This window comes from Ctenocephalides felis, unplaced genomic scaffold (assembly GCF_003426905.1).
Source record: "Ctenocephalides felis isolate EL2017-DRISC unplaced genomic scaffold, ASM342690v1 CF-g0.4_SCAFFOLD_01886, whole genome shotgun sequence".
NCBI classification, from domain to species: domain Eukaryota; kingdom Metazoa; phylum Arthropoda; class Insecta; order Siphonaptera; family Pulicidae; genus Ctenocephalides; species Ctenocephalides felis.
In genome coordinates this window covers 127,675,065-127,691,991 of record NW_020538040.1, presented here as the reverse complement: position 1 = coordinate 127,691,991, position 16,927 = coordinate 127,675,065, and the positions used below count along the sequence as shown (strand labels likewise).

At 28.8% G+C, this 16,927-nt stretch overlaps 1 protein-coding gene across 2 annotated transcripts in view; it reads left to right on the top strand.

The window, feature by feature from the left end:
• The window catches only part of LOC113377402 (receptor-type tyrosine-protein phosphatase kappa), a 98,703-nt gene that overhangs the window by 32,502 nt on the left and 49,274 nt on the right, over positions 1-16,927 (top strand). The window contains exon 2 of one of the 2 annotated variants that reach the window (XM_026617714.1): positions 16,368-16,391. The exons of the other annotated variant lie outside the window; for it this stretch is intronic. Within the exon in view, the coding sequence (XP_026473499.1) occupies positions 16,368-16,391 (24 nt within the window). The remainder of the gene's footprint in view (positions 1-16,367; positions 16,392-16,927) is intronic. 2 annotated transcript variants of the gene reach the window in all.

Sequence of the window (16,927 nt, the reverse complement as noted above, 5' to 3'; positions counted from 1 at the left end):
ATCATTGTTTTCACATGGGCAGTTATACGTTGCCTTTTCGCGAGTTGTAAGACCATCCGCTTTGTTTGTGTTAACGTCAGACCAAAAAACAAAAAATGTAGTTTACCAAAGAGCACTTTAATGAAACGGATAATTTGCGGATTCAATTTCATTTACTTAGAGAAGTTCAACTAAAAAACACTTCATTTTTGTAATTGTAATAAATTCATTACTGTTGTATAATATAATCAAATTTTTCCTTTTCAAATATAAATCAAACAAAAAATTTCTTCATCTTTCTCACGAAACCATCTGGTGGCGAAACGGAGTTCGTCGGGTTTGCTAGTATATATATAAAAATAAGTCGGGTTTTCCTTCCTGACAAAATAACTCCAGAACGCACGAACCGATTTCGACAATTTTGCATTCGTTGGAAAGGTCTCGGGCTCCGCAAGGTTTATATCTAAGAAAATTAGTGGTGCACGGCATCGTGCCCTAATGCAAATTGCTGGAACTTCACGCACCGTAATTAAAAATTCGAGTAATGAAAATAATCAACAATTGTTTAAAATAGTTTCAAATAGATTATCTACATATCTTCTATATACATAAAAATAACTCGGGTTTTCCTTCCTGACGAAATAACTCCAGAACGCACGAACCGATTTCGACAATTTTGCATTCGTTGGAAAGGTCTCGGGCTCAGCAAGGTTTATAGTTAAGAAAATTAGTCGTGCATGGCATCGTGCCCTAATGCAAATTGCTGGAACTTCATGCACCGTAATTAAAAATTCGAGTAATAAAAATAATCAACAATTGTTTTAAATAATTTCAACTAGATTATCTTCTATATATATATAAATAAGTCGGGTTTTCCTTCCTGACGAAATAACTCCAGAACGCATGAACCGATTTCGACAATTTTGCATTCGTTGGAAAGGTCTCGGGCTCAGCAAGGTTTATAGCTAAGAAGCTTATTAGTGGTGCATGGCATCGTGCCCTACTGCAAATTGCTGGAACTTCACGCACCGTAATTAAAAATTTGAGTAATGACATTAGTGAGAATTATCAGAATTATGCTTGGTTAAGTCAACGAGCAATTCTTGCCGCAAAGAATAATGATGTACACGCACTGAATTTCACCATTCAATCAAAAATTGCTGGAGATTTGGTGACATACCAATGATTCCGACTGGTCTTCCGTTTGACTTCAAACGATTGCAATTTCCAGTTTGCCTTGCGTTCGCAATAACAAGTCGCAAGGCCAATCGCTTAGTGTTTGCGGGATAAATTTCAAATAGATTATTTAAAAAATCATTGTTTTGCACATGGGCAGTTATACGCTGCCTGTTCACGAGTTGGAAAACCATCCGCTTTGTTTGTGTTAACGTCAGACCAAAAAACAAAAAATGTGGTTTACCAAAGAGCACTTCAATGAAACGGATAATTTGCGGATTCACTTTCATTTACTTAGAAAAGTTCAACTAAAAAACACTTCATTTTTGTAATCGAAATAAATTCATTACTGTTGTATAAGATCAAATTTTTTCTTATTAATTATAAAACAAACAAAAAATTTCTTCATCTTTCTCACGAAACCATCTGGTGGCGAAACGAAGTTCGTCGGGTTTGCTAGTATATTTATATTTATATATTTATATTTATATTTATATTTATATTTATATTTATATTTATATTTATATTTATATTTATATTTATATTTATATTTATATTTATATTTATATTTATATTTATATTTATATTTATATTTATATTTATATTTATATTTATATTATATTTATCTTTTATATTTATCTTTATATTTCTATTTATTTATTTTCTATTTTATTTCTTTTATCTTTCTCTTTCTCTTTCTCTTTCTCTTTATATTTCTATTTCTCTTTCTATTTCTCTTCTTTCTCTTTCTCTTTCTCTTTCTCTTTCTCTTTCTCTTTCTCTTTCTTTTTCTATTTCTCTTTCTCTTTCTCTTTCTCTTTCTCTTTCTCTTTCTCTTTCTATTTCTCTTTCTCTTTCTCTTTCTCTTTCTCTCATTTCTTTTCGTCATATGCATCTTCCTCTCCATTATTTCTTCTTCACTAATAACTATTAAATATTTATCAATTAACAATTTATTTATTAACTATTAATTATGAATTATTAACTATTCAATTAATAACTATTAACTATTCAACCATTCATTAACTATTACCTATTTAACTATTCTTAATTCATTATTTACTAATAATTATTCACTATTTGCTATTATCTACTCACTATTTACTATTAACTATTCAGTTATCACTATTTACTATTCAAATATTTACTATTAACTATTAACTATTTACTATTAACTATTCAGTTATCACTATTCACTATTTACTATTAACTATTCAGTTATTACTCTTTACTATTCACTATTTTACTATTCAACTATTTACCTATTAACTATTCACTATTGAACTATTCACAATTCAACTATTCTTAATTTACTACTTACTAATAACTATTCACTATTTACTATTAACTATCCATCTATTTAACTATTAACTATTAAACTATTTCGTTATCACTGTTCACTATATAACTATTCTAAATTTACTATTCACTAATAGCTATTGCTTTATAACTATTCACTATTCACTATTTAACTACTAATTATTTAACTATTCAGTTATCACTATTTACTATTTACTATTTTACTAAAAATTTTACTATTAACTATTTACTATTTAATATTAATTATTCTCTGTACACTATATTACTACTTTACTATTCAACTATTTACTATTAACTATTAACTGATTAACTATTTAGTGCGCATGCGCCAAATACGCAAGATGTTCATGAGACCGCTCCAAGTACGCACGTACACCATTATTTTATTTGATTGTTTGAGAACTCCACATTCACCTAGCGTTTTGGGGAACGTGCACATTCACCGGTGAATGTGCACATTCACCAAGAGTGCACATTTACCGTAACATATATATATATATATATATATATACTAGCTGACCCGGCAAACGTTGTTCTGCTAAGTAAGGTACATTCTAAACAATTTCTAGAGAATTAAAAATATTAATACTTCAAGTGTATAAGGATGTGTTGTTTGAATGCTACATACAATGAGGTATTATAAAAACAATAAACCTCATTAGTTTGTCTATATTTTCTCAATACAATCAAATCAAAAATATAAACTATATTGTGAAAACCAAAACAATTTTATCACAACAAATAACACATTTCAGACGAACAATTATCTGACTACGTTCATTAAAACTGACAGCTACTTCATCATTGTAGGAATGAACTTTTTTGACGTCTTTCAAAAATTTGTTATTCAGACCTTTTTACCTCATAGACGGGGTAACCTGAAACGGCTAGGTGGCAAAAAGGTTTACTGTCTTATTTTAATTTCAAAGGTGTTTTACAAAATAATAAACTTTTAACTAATGATAAAAAACTACCAATGGGAGAAAATACTTTTATTATGGCTTTTCAAACATTACCGTTTATCTCCCGATAGCAAAGTCGGAAGAATCAAGGTTATATCTGGTTTTACATCTTTTTCTCTCTACATTCAAATATTGAAACAATGCTTAACTTTACTGGTTTTTGACACATTGGTGGTGGACTTTTTTAACCCCGGACCTGCATATATTACTATTTATTTTTCGATAAATTCTGGGAAATTATAACTGAGAAAATATTATTCGACAAAATGTCTGATTGATACCAAATTTAGGTTCCGAATTTAAATAACATAAATAAAAAATAATTTAAGCTAGGAAATGTTTTATAAATATCAATGAGTATATAATTATACAAATGAGATCTTTCAGAACACCGTGTTTGAGAAAAATATGCCAAAAAGTGCATTTTCATATTAACATTTCAAAAAGTTGATATTTTGAGTCTCTAGTAACACTTGCGGTCCGTTTACTAACGTTTTTGTATATAAATATAACTACAAACAAAACGACTTACTACAATTTAATCATAATTAAACAATATTTACATAAAACATCCTATTTAACGTAATTGAATATCATCTGTCAAAAACGTTTGACATTTGACGTATTGGCCACCGTCCATTGTTTTATTTAAATTACGCTTCTACAAAATTTTTTAAATTAAAAATGTAAAGTTTCTACGCGATTTTGAGATATTATCTCACCTTTTCGACTATCTCTGTATTGGCACGAATTTTTCAAGACTAAGACTGGCCAAATCGTTTTAGCCGTTTTCGAGTTTTACCGAATCATTTGATCGAGAGCTCCATTTTTATATATAAGATATATATATATATATATATATATATATATATATATATATATATTAGGGTGGTCCTTAAAATGGTCATTTTCAAATTTCCTTGCTCCCAGGGGCTCAAATGGTTCCAAATTGATAAAAAACAATTCTCTGAAAGTTTTAGCTCTTAATATTAACGTTTAGATAAAGCGCATTTCAATCAAACTTCGTATGGAAAGAGCATGGAAAAAATTTTGAAAATTAAAAAAAAATGTTTTAGGTATAACTTAGCAACAAATGAATGAGTTTTATTCATTCATTTGTTCGCCAAATTACATCTAAAAACATTTTTAAAATTTTTGAAAATTTTTTCCATGCTATTTCCATACAAAACTTTGATTGAATTGCGCTCGAACTAAATGTTAATATTAAGAGCTAAAATTTTTAGAGAATTGTTTTTTATCTATTTGGAACCATTTGAGCCCCTGGGAGCAAGGAAATTCGAAAATGACCATTATAAGGACCACCCAAATATATATATATATATATATATATATATATATATATTTAAAAAAAATAACCGTAAACTGCATTGACGTTATAATGTTCCTAGAGGTAAACTTTACAGACAATTGAAATTACCGGGCCAGCGGTGGCGATATCGGTTAGAGCGTGGGCTAGTAGCAACTAGTCCCGGGTTCGCTGGTTCGATTCCCGCTACCGCCGTTCCCAACATGAGGCATCTTTGATGTCAAATTTCCACATGGGGTTATAGATCACTAATTCCAAGTGGAAATCGTCCTTCGTGGACATAGTTGCAACATCCAATCGTATGTTAACTATTAGACGAAAGAGCTAATATCAAAAATATCCCACACATAAGAGATGGATTTCATCTCCATGAAATACGTAACTACATTAAGTAGACATAAGTCCTTAACAAACGAACAGGTTATAGAACATATAAGAGTTCTGATTGCTGTACAAAAAACAATAAAACAAAAAACAAAACAAAAATGCGTTTACGAAATATACAATACAGAGCATCCAAGACAAAGACCGCATAAATAGACAGTCATTTTGATTAAATCATATTTGAAACACTTTTCCCGAGCCACAAACGTTTCTCTCAAACTATTAGGGGGAAAATAACCGTGTCAGCAATATACTGCCCTCCTGATCATACAGAATCTACTAGTCACTTCTACACTTAAAAAAAAATTGCATAATAAATTTATAGCAGTAGAAGGCGTCAATTATAAGAATCGACTGTTTGGAGTTTTATTTTAAAACACCACAAATATATCTTAAGCAGTAGAAACCAATTTGATTTTAAAGAATAGAATTTCATCATACAACAGAAAATATTCTGATCTGCTATTTTACTTCACAAGAAGGTAAAGCGTCTGATAAAGGTTAGCATTCTGGGCTTTTTGAAAAAAATCATGAATTTATATATATATATATATATATATATATACATGGTCTACTACTGGCAGCCTTTTAAAGGCCAATATAATCAAACGTTTTAATCTAATTATTAAATGTCTAATGCAAGTCTTTATAATTTATATTGAAAACTAGCTGTACCAGCGACTTCATCCCCGTGAAAAAGTAGCCTGTAACACTCTAATATATCAAAATTCTCATCAAAATCGTATAGTCGTTTTAGAAATTAACCGGTGAAGACGGACAGATGAAAATTTAAAAAACTAATAATTTGGTATATGTACCCTATTTATATTCATAGGTATGTAGCAAAAAACGGCGATTTTAATATTACAAACAGATATTTCAATTTTTATATATATCCAATTTCTTATTTATATCTATAAAAAAATAGAAAAGTTCTTATTTTAGCATTACGGAATTCTGAAACACATGCAAATTTCCATCGTAAAATTAATGACGCATGCGGATTGAATTTAAAATAGATGAAGCTGAATGGCGAAAAATAATTTAAATTCGTATACATTAGCGCATTTATTTGCTAACGGATTTCAGAGAATCGATTCCTAAAATGTGGCGTCGACAACATTGATATTATTTGGAAAACATTTATTATGCTACTGACAAGTCGATTTTCTAGCGACTCCAGATGACAGTATAATCTTTTCTGTTTATCCGTAGATATAATATAATTTAAATAGGGAAATCATTCTTAACACTTTGTTTAGAATACTTTAATTTTAGAGTAATTGATTTGGGACAAGAGAAGAAAGACAAGAAGAGAAAATGTCCCAGGGATCTATTTCAGCTTATAACAAAATTTTTTTTATCCTATTAGAAAATGTCTATTACTAGTTACCCCTGTTACGAATAGATTCTATTTTTCTTGTATATATAGTCAACCCTCCGTTAAAACGGTACTACGCGGAACCAAAAATGCTACGTCTCTCCGATAACATGGTACTCCATATAACACTAATCTCGCTCAACAGTCACGAGTTCCTTCCGCGCAACTTATGAATGACTGTAGTAACTAGATATAGCTGTAAAAGGTCTTAATATAACATTTAATATCGACTATTTTATCTTTTATAAATATATTTATATAAACATGCCACTTTATTTAATAGCCGTGTACGTCATCGGATTAAATAGTATAATGGCTTTTCCACAGAACATTATAATCTTTCTAAAAAATGTTGTTTGAAAAATTTTAATAATTTAATTTATTTAGTTTAATTAGAAAACAATTCTTTAGTTTAGTTTTTGTTTTATTTTATATCATTTCTCAATATAAACCCTTCAATTTAATAAAACCATTTATAATTTTTTATTGGCCTTTGCTATTGCTTTTGCCACTTTTTCAGCTTTTTTAACAAATTATCATCATCATTTTTCAATTATATATCATTTTTATATTTGTATTCAGTACTAAATCGAGATTCGATCTGAGTGCTTTAGGACTCCATATAACGCGATAAAATTGCTGCAGTCTGTTCTGTACTAACTCTTAGTCTTTTAGCAAGTCCTAGAACGCACTACGAATTATCTTGGATCGTATGTTAAATCCGATGTTTTTATACTACGCGTTTTCCATACTACACGGTACGCATTCACCGCTGTAATGGAAGGTTAACTGTATATATATATATATATATATATATATATATATATATATATTGTACGAATTTTGAGAGTACAAAAGATGAGAAATCGCATTGAGTTTTTAATAAAAGTAAAAACTTTTCTAAATGACTTTCTTTTTTAAAATAAACAGTTACAAATTTAAATAGCAACTTTCAATTGTTATTGACAAATTTTGTCGATTTTTTAAAGTCATCGAGGACTTTTGGCAAAAAGCCATTCACTCCTAGTTAAAAATTTTTCCATAGCGATCAGAACTACGTATTTTTTTGAGCTTGAATATGCGTTGCTAACTTACTTGCCTAATCTGTTCTTTACTCCGAAAGGGTAATCCACTTTTCTCAGCTTACATATTATTACGTACTAGAGATCGGCTAATCATATTCGAAGCCGGACCGTTTAGGATTTGACTACGCTTCAGAGAGGAGTTATATCCGCCGCGGCTCCGACAACTTCGAAGTCTAATACTCGACACAAATGTGTTCTATAATATTATAAACTATAGTGTTCTATAATATGTTGTACATATATCCAAGGATTTATTTAAATATTTGGAAATCAATCATCATCATCAACAGACAGTTAACAAACATTCTTTTCCATCTTATTAAAAGAAATTACTATTTTATGCATTGCAATATGCAAACAAACCTCAAATCTTATGCCAAAATTGAGACCAGAAAAATATTTAAATGTCAGGGTAATTCTTTTCCTATAAAATAGGTCAACTAGGCAATCAGGCGTTCAGACAATTTATGAATAAATAAATGTCAATAAAACAATATGATTTTTGATAAAATACCAATAAATTTTGGATTGTAAAAATTTTGGCAGGCGATCGAATTGATGACTTACGTTTTTTGCAGTATTGACTAAAAAAACCGGCAAACTTGAGAATCAAAATAATTTTATATTTATTTTTGAAGAGAAGAATAGAATTCTTTGAACTTTTATATTTATATAAAAATAATAATATAACTTTCTGTATGAAATAAAAAAAAATCTTTTTAATATATCTATAATATGTTTTGTGAAATAATAATACCTCACATTCTCCTTTTATTTCTTTTTCGAGAATTAATTGTATAGTTCGATTAGCATACTATTACTAAAATCATAATTGTGCAAAAGTAATAATACATATCTTTTGCTGGTTGTATACCATTGTATTAGGTCATTCACGGACAAATATTATCGGATACAGAATATAGAATACAACATTGCATTATGTTTGGACATTTTATACCTAGAAAGTTATAAAATTGCCTGTACGACGAGAAAGCGGCCGCTTTTTTCAATGCGAATCTTTTTTTAGTAAAAAAATCTCACGCAAATATCTGTAGGTGTTAACAAATCAAGTATCAGTTTAGGGAAGTCGGATATGTCCAAATCTCCGATACGACTTCGCTCGGATTCACTTCGAGTGAGGAATTGTATCGGAGTGATAACTCCGGAGTGAGTTACTTATCTCTACTACTATTTGATATGAGTATCTAATAGTGTTGTTGTTGATTTTTATTTGAAATTATATTTGATGTCATTATATTAAGCTTCGCCGTGGTTAATATATGTTTGTATAAAATATTATAGAAATTGTGCAACGTATAAAATTAACATATTTTATAAGTTATGTATAAGATAACTTTTCGATAGTGCTCGAAACGATTAATACGATTTATTGATGAGTTTACTGATGGGGACAAATTAACATTTTGATAATTCTAAGTTTCTTTTACGATTATTGCAAAAAAGTATATTTGCAATAACATGTACGTAAAAATACTTAAATGCTATAAAAGTGAAGAATCATAATTAATAATAAAAGTAATCAGCTTGAACTTGAAAGTATGAAACCAATCCACATAAATCTATCGTTCCAAATCTATAATTGTAGATGCTATCAAAATTTCGTCTATATCTAGTTATAATATTATCTACATATTTAATTAATAATCTATATATACAAATTGTGTAGCCAATTCTCTGATAAAATAGAAATGTTATGTTTTGAGTCTCTTTTTAAATAATCATAGAAGTTCGTAGTCACAAACTATCAAAACTTTGCTGTGCAATCGAACGTTTTACTCTATATTGTCTATATCTACTTTTAAACCCTAACCCGAAAATGGCACAAACATCAATAGCGTAGTTTAAAGGTCCGCGGGTGAAAAGTTCCACCACCGATATGTCGAAAACAAGTAAAGTTAAGTTTTTTTTACAACAATATTTCAAAGTAGAGAAAAAGAGTAGTATTGCATTATTTCTTACGACGTTTGAAAATCCGTAACAATTTTCTTCCGAAGTTAGTTTTTTGAGTTGTGAGCATTGTTGTTTAGTTATCGAGATCTTAATATATTGTTTTAAGTAAACGATATTTAATTGTTTTATAAGAAGTATTGCTAATTTTAAGTTAGATATAACAGTTTATATAGTGTTCATAAAAACTAACACATGTATGTGGTAAGAAGGACCAACTCTGGCAAGGGCGTAAACTATAATAAATAATAAATAAAAAAGTAAATTAAGTTAAAAAACAATTTTACAAGAGATAAGTTTAATAAATTTATTCCAACTCTGCTGATGATTTGATGTGAGGTTATATACAGTATTATCTCTGAAAAAGAATGTACCCGTGAAATTTATATTTTGCATGGGTTTAAATAATGTAGCTATTATTTTATAAAATCTCTGTAAAATTTAAAATAAACATTGGACCTGCTTGTCCCGTGGCCGTCTCATTTATCCAAGTTAAAAAGAACCAAGTTACACATATTTGTAAAAATAACATATTTCTATAATTAGCTGGGAATTTTTCTGAACATTGCCATATAGTTGTTTGTTTGATATGTGTTATTTGTTGTGATATAATTGGTTTTGATTCCATAATATAATGGCTCAAAGTCAAATTGAACATTTGTGCTCCGCTCTACCCTATATAACTATAGTATGACTTCAAGCATATATTATCATATGTGACAACAAATTAATATATGCGTGAAGTCGAATTTTGATATTTGTCCCATTTGTAGGTTAGGTTTTCGAAGTAGATTTAGAGTTGGTGAACTCAAACTATTATATAACATAAGAGATTCGTAACATAACATTTCTATTTTGTCCGAGAATTGGCTCCTAAATTACACATACATGTATAGTATACAAATGTCAAACTACTTATCGTTAGAATATACGAGATGTGTTCGAATTCGAACTTGGTTATCTGATATTTACCATTCTTTAATAAAAATGGATATTCGTTATATTTTACAAAAGTTGATAAAAAAATTGTTTCATGACGACTCAATTGAATTCTCAATATAACAGAATCAATCAAAATCAAATCAGTTACATATAAATTGTTTGATAAACTTCTGGTAGAGTAAGTTATAGTAATCGCAAAAAAATCGAAAATGGAAGATTTTATATATTTTGACGTTTCAACGGTTCTGAACATATTAGCATTTTGTGGCATAGCTTACAAAAAATGGATATATGTGTGTGCGTGGCATACCTTAGAAAAAATAGATATGTGTATTATGTATGTGCGGATACAATCTTTTGTCGAACGATTTCGTGAACAACGTCAACTGATTTGAATAATTTAATAAATCTATTCGTATTGATGGGAAGCACGTCTCCCCCTATGAGTTTTTGGCAAAGGCAAATGTAACCGTTTTGAAATTACGGGGCAAAATGTGCAAAACATTTAGTTTTTGTGATAACGGAGCGACCGAATTGAATTATTCAAAAAACATTTTATTTATATTAACAAAATGAAAAATAAATTGAATTTTTGGGAAGACAAGCCTGCCGGCTTCGGAGATGTAATGCATAAAAATGTATAAAAAATGCCACATGGCGGATGTAAATTATCATTAGACATATTTACAGCAAAATATCATTTTAAAGAGATTTTAATAATAAGTACAAATATTGTTTACATTTTTGTGGGTACCGTACCAATGTTTATTCATTAAAATGCAACGCGCGATTGAAAAAAAGTTCAAAATTTTCAAAATCTAATGAATATTTCAATTTTTTAAGTCATTTTTGATTCAAAAACTTGAAATTTTCTAAAATCTCTTTTTTTCGAATTTTTCAAATTTGTTTAAAGATTTCCGACAAATTTTAATTTTTGGTACGTTAAGTTCCATCAATTTGTCTTGAGGCACGATGCCATGCACCACAGTTTTTTCAATATTTTCAGTGATACATAATGAAGATTTCTTTATGCCCGCAAATGTTATTATATGAAATTACATAGAGTTTGTTCACTGCTCAAAATGCGGGTTTTACGAAGCATAAGTAAGCGGCAAAGAGGGATCGAATTATTTTCAGTCTGCGATCAAGCGACTGATGCCCATTCTACCGTGAGATTATGACTCGCAGTCTCACAGTCTATCGAGTATCGACACACGCGAGCTATTTAGTAATACATAATATAGGAACCAGTGATAAAAAAGGCAAAAGGCCTGTTCGTGGGTGCGTAAGCCAAAATTCGACGTTTTGTCAACATTTTCTCAGAAAAGCCATTGGATGCTACTTAATAAAGACTCGCGCAGTTTTGCGTGAGGATCGGACAGGCCGTCTCTCTACAATCAGCAGAAAAGTGCAGTATTTTTCATCCACTTTTTCACAAAAAATTCTGATCGGATTTTGTAAATTTAGAAACCCTTCGAAAGGCAATCAGCTGAAAATCGTGCCTATAAGAAATATTTTGGTAATAATAACAGTGGTGCATGTCATTGTGCTTTAAGGGGTTATACACAGTTAGGATTTTCTAAAAATTGATTTTTTTTAATTCAATTTTTGAATGTACTTATATTTAAGAATACACGTAAAACATTTAATATCATTCGGGTGAATAATTTCTAAGTTCCACGCAAATTTGAAACAGAAAGTGATCCGATGAAAAAATTTAATGAATAACAGGAAAACTCAGTTACATGTGGCTTGTCTGTTAACTATTGCATTCTAAATTTTATAACAGCGTTTCAAGCGATTTAGTGCAGTAAACGAAGGGTATAACCTCAGAATTTTTTTACTATGCTACCGCATAAATTTCGGTATGATATAATAAGAATTACGTATAAAGTAAATAATATTTTATGTTTTCTATCTTGATTATCAAATTTAACTCTTTTTAGACCCTTAAAAACAACCCCTTGATAAAAAATTGATTGAAAAAAATTTGGAAATTGAAAGAAAATTAAGAAATTCAAAATGATATGAATGTTATTTCAATTTCTCGAGAATAATTGCCATATCCATAATTTGTTCAACTCTTAAAACTACCCTTGAATAAAAACACTTAATATATTCGATTACAAATTGAACTAGCTGTAAGTGGAATTCTGTCTTAAGGCAATTAGGGCATCGTGCCTTAAGGCAAATTGCTGGAACTTCCCGTACCAAAATTATTATTTTTTTAAAAACGATCAACATTTTTGAAAAAAAATTACTTTGAAAAAATAAGATTTTTGAGAAACTATAAATTGGACAAAAATTACTTTTTTTGAAAAAAATTTTTTTTTTAAAAAATAATTTTTTTTTAATTTTTTTTTTTTGAAAAAATTTTTTTTTTCTTATTTTGACATATTGTGGAAGATCTGAACTTTCTTTTCAAAGCAATCGTACTGCTTTAACTGCATAGAGACAAAGCGACGTAAGTCCCGCGTCGCTGTTTAACGCATAAGCATTGGTACGGAACCCATAGGAATGTTAACAAAATGTATACTTATTGTTAAAATCTCTATAAAATATCTGATAATTGATGTGCATATGTCTAATGATCATTTTGACCGCCAAATGGCTCATTTTTTTACTTTTTCCTCCATATCTCCGAAACCGCTAGACCTACCTTCATGAAAATTTTATCGATTCTTCATCTGTCAATACAAGTGAAATGTTTTTTGAATTATTCAAATCGGACGCTCCGTTCTCTTAAAAAACTAAGTTACCGTTTTCGGCACTTTTTGCCCCGTATCTTCGGAACGGCTAGACCTGCCTCCGCCAAAACTAATCAGCACGTCTCTTATCAATACGAATCGAATGTTTTTGAATTATTCAAATCGGTTGATCCGTGTTCCCGAAATCGTCGACGAAAATTTGTATCCGCACATACATACACACACATACATAAATACATACATACATACACACACACAACACATCACACACAACACATACATCCATTTTTTCTAAGGTATGCCAAAATGTTAAGAAACCTCTGAAACGTAAAGATATATAAAAATTTTCATTTTCGATTTTTTTGCGATTACTATAACTTACCCTACGGGAAGTTAAAAATTATTTAATGAAACCATAGGTAATCATAATTTATTTCAAACTGAAACAACATTTACTACTCAATGTCGGAGTTGCTGTTATCATCACTATCTTCTTCTGGCTGTATTGAAGGGCTATTCTGGCAGTTATCACACCTTTCAGCCATAAAATACTTTACTATAAGAATAAATCGCCTGCCAAAATTCTGTACCATGAAGATACATTTCATAATACATAATAATACAAGAAGAAGATACATTTCAGACAAGAGACAAGAAAAATACAATACCAAGAAGATACATTCATAATCAACATAATAATACAAAATTTTGTGGTTTTAATTGTGTAAAAGTAATAGTATGCTAATCAAACTACCTGATGTATAATTAATTCTCGAAAAGGAAATAATAAATGAATGTGAGGTATTATTATTTTGTGAAAAATATTATACACAATATTTGTTTTATTTCATTATAAGGTTCACCGCATTATTTTCATATAAAAATAAACATATTTGAAGAATTCTATATTTCTCTTCAAAACTAATTACAAAATTGATTTTGATTTCCAAGTTTTTTGTCAATTTGAGATTTGTATGCCTATTGAAATGTATTAAAATAGTAATTATTATAATAAAATGAACAAAAATGTCTGAACTACTTGAAAACTATTTCCAAAGTCTTAATAAATCCTTAGATATGTTAACAACATACTAGAGAACGCATTTGTGTCAGTATTATGTTTTAAAGTTGTAGGAGTTTGGAGTTTTAAGAGGAAATAATTCCACTTTGAAGCGGAGTCAAATCATAACCGATCCGGCTTCGGATATGATAAGCCTATCTCTAATATTATATATATATATATATATATATATATATATATATATATCTATATTCCAAACGTTTCGACATTCATTTAATGTCATCATCAGTGGATCTGAAAACAGTATGAAAAAACTAGTATAACTAGGTAATTATAATAAATGTGGATGGTATAGGTATAGAAACTATAAAATAAGAGAAGAATTAACAAAACAGCAACACTTAACAACAAACAAATATAAATGATAGAGAAGGTAATAGAAACTAGATATTAAATGGATAAAAAAAAAGAAAAATAATATATGAATAAATATATAAGTACACATATACACATATACATATAAACCTACGTATATATTTATACATATACATATACACATACATACATATATATATATATATATATATATATATAAGGGTGGTCCTTAATATGGGCATTTTCGAATTTCCTTGCTCCCAGAGGGTCAAATGGTTCCAAATTGATGAAAAAAAATCTCTAAAAGTTTTAGCTCTTAATATTAACTTTTAGATAGTGCAAGGAAAAATATTCAAAAATTTTAAAAATGTGTTTTAGATATCTCATCAAAATATATTTAATATATTTCAACGTCAAATTTACAAACTTCAATATATATATATATATATATATATATGTTAAAGAAGTTAGTTTTGATGTTGAGAAATATGAGTAGGTTCTTCAAGGGCAATACATCAAATAAAAGGCAAAGATTTAGAAGTTAATCTTTAATTTTTTCCAAACGTTTCGACATAGGATTTTATGTCATCATCAGTGGATCTACAGAATGAACATTGAGAAATAATATAAACTAGGAAAAAATGACAGAAATTGGAGAAAAAACTATAGATACAAGTATTATAATTATAACAACAATGACAATTATAACTAAACAGATAGACAACATAAGGAATGAAAAATATACAAACATAAAAAAGCGTAATACATATACATAATATGCATATAAAAATTACATATATATACAATATACATGTACAAACACGTATACATATATATATATAGATATATATATACACAGAGATATATATATATATACACATACATACATATACATATATACACACAATACGTATATATACATATATACATATACATATATATACATACATATATATATACATAAACAAACACACACATATATAAACAACAAAGGTAACTTACATAAATATGGTCTTACATCAGTAACTAGCGCATGGCACATAATTTTGCACTATCATATATACACTAACTTGTTTTTTGTTTTTGTTGAACAGAGTATAGCAAAATATTGTGAAATATAATATATTTTGCACGGAGAAAGTAGTTTATGCGAACGTTCCCGAGGCAATAATGAAACATGTGTTTAAAAATTATTTGAAGAGCCCGTTTGAAGGATAGTTGGCGAGTCTTTTTACAATCAGTGTTTCGAAGTATGGGTGAAGAGGTTAAGATTCAAAATTCGGGATTGGACCGCGTAAGGGTAGCTTTACAGGTTCGGAATTACGTTAGTTAAGAAGAAACAAATTTGGAAATATTATTGAGTATCACCTGATAATTTTCACAGAGTAAGGAGGCATCACACCTTTTATTAATGCAAGATTTTTAATGCTGATTAGAAAAGATTCAGCAAACCTTCTCTGAATAATGTTTCGTTCGTGATAAAGTATACTAGCGTTGTAAAAGTTAAAAGAATGTTTAAAATTTTTTATATATTCTGTTATCATGGTTTGATTTTGTCGAGGATTTTTTGAGTTATTATCATGTTGTTTTAGTCGTTTTATTAAATTCTGTCCAGTTTCACCTATGTAAATGGAATCACAATCATTGCATTTTAATTTATAGACAATATTTGATGTACGTTATATATATAGGTACCTGAATAATTTATATCAAATAACTAATTTGATTTTTTATTTCAGAACGTGTAACGAGATCCGCCTCATGTAAGTTATATTTTTTATTTTGATAACGAATTATTTTACAAAAAATATTTATGATTATACTCTGATTTTTTTTATGCATAAGCAATATAATTAAAATATATTTTTGCTACCTCTATATGATATGTGTAATTAAATATAATAATTATTATAAATACGAAATAAAATATTTGGAACTGGCATTTCGCCTTGTCGAAACATTTTTTTAACGAAATCTAAGAAATTATTCTGTGTAATATTGAGCATTTGCTATAAGAAAATACTGGCTCAATTATACATATACCATGTATTCCTTAAGTAGCTTAATATTATTTTATCATTGAAATTAATTGTAATATATTATTACACAACTACACGTAGAATAGTTTTGTGGATTTATTTTTCCAAACTAGTGGGGCGCATGGCATCGTGCCTTTTTTGAAAAAAAAAATGTTTTCTTCATTTTGACATATTTGGAAATTCTGAACTTTTTTTCAAAGCAATCGTACTGCTTGAACTGCATAGAGACGAAATGTCAAAGCGCTTAAGTGCCGCGCCGC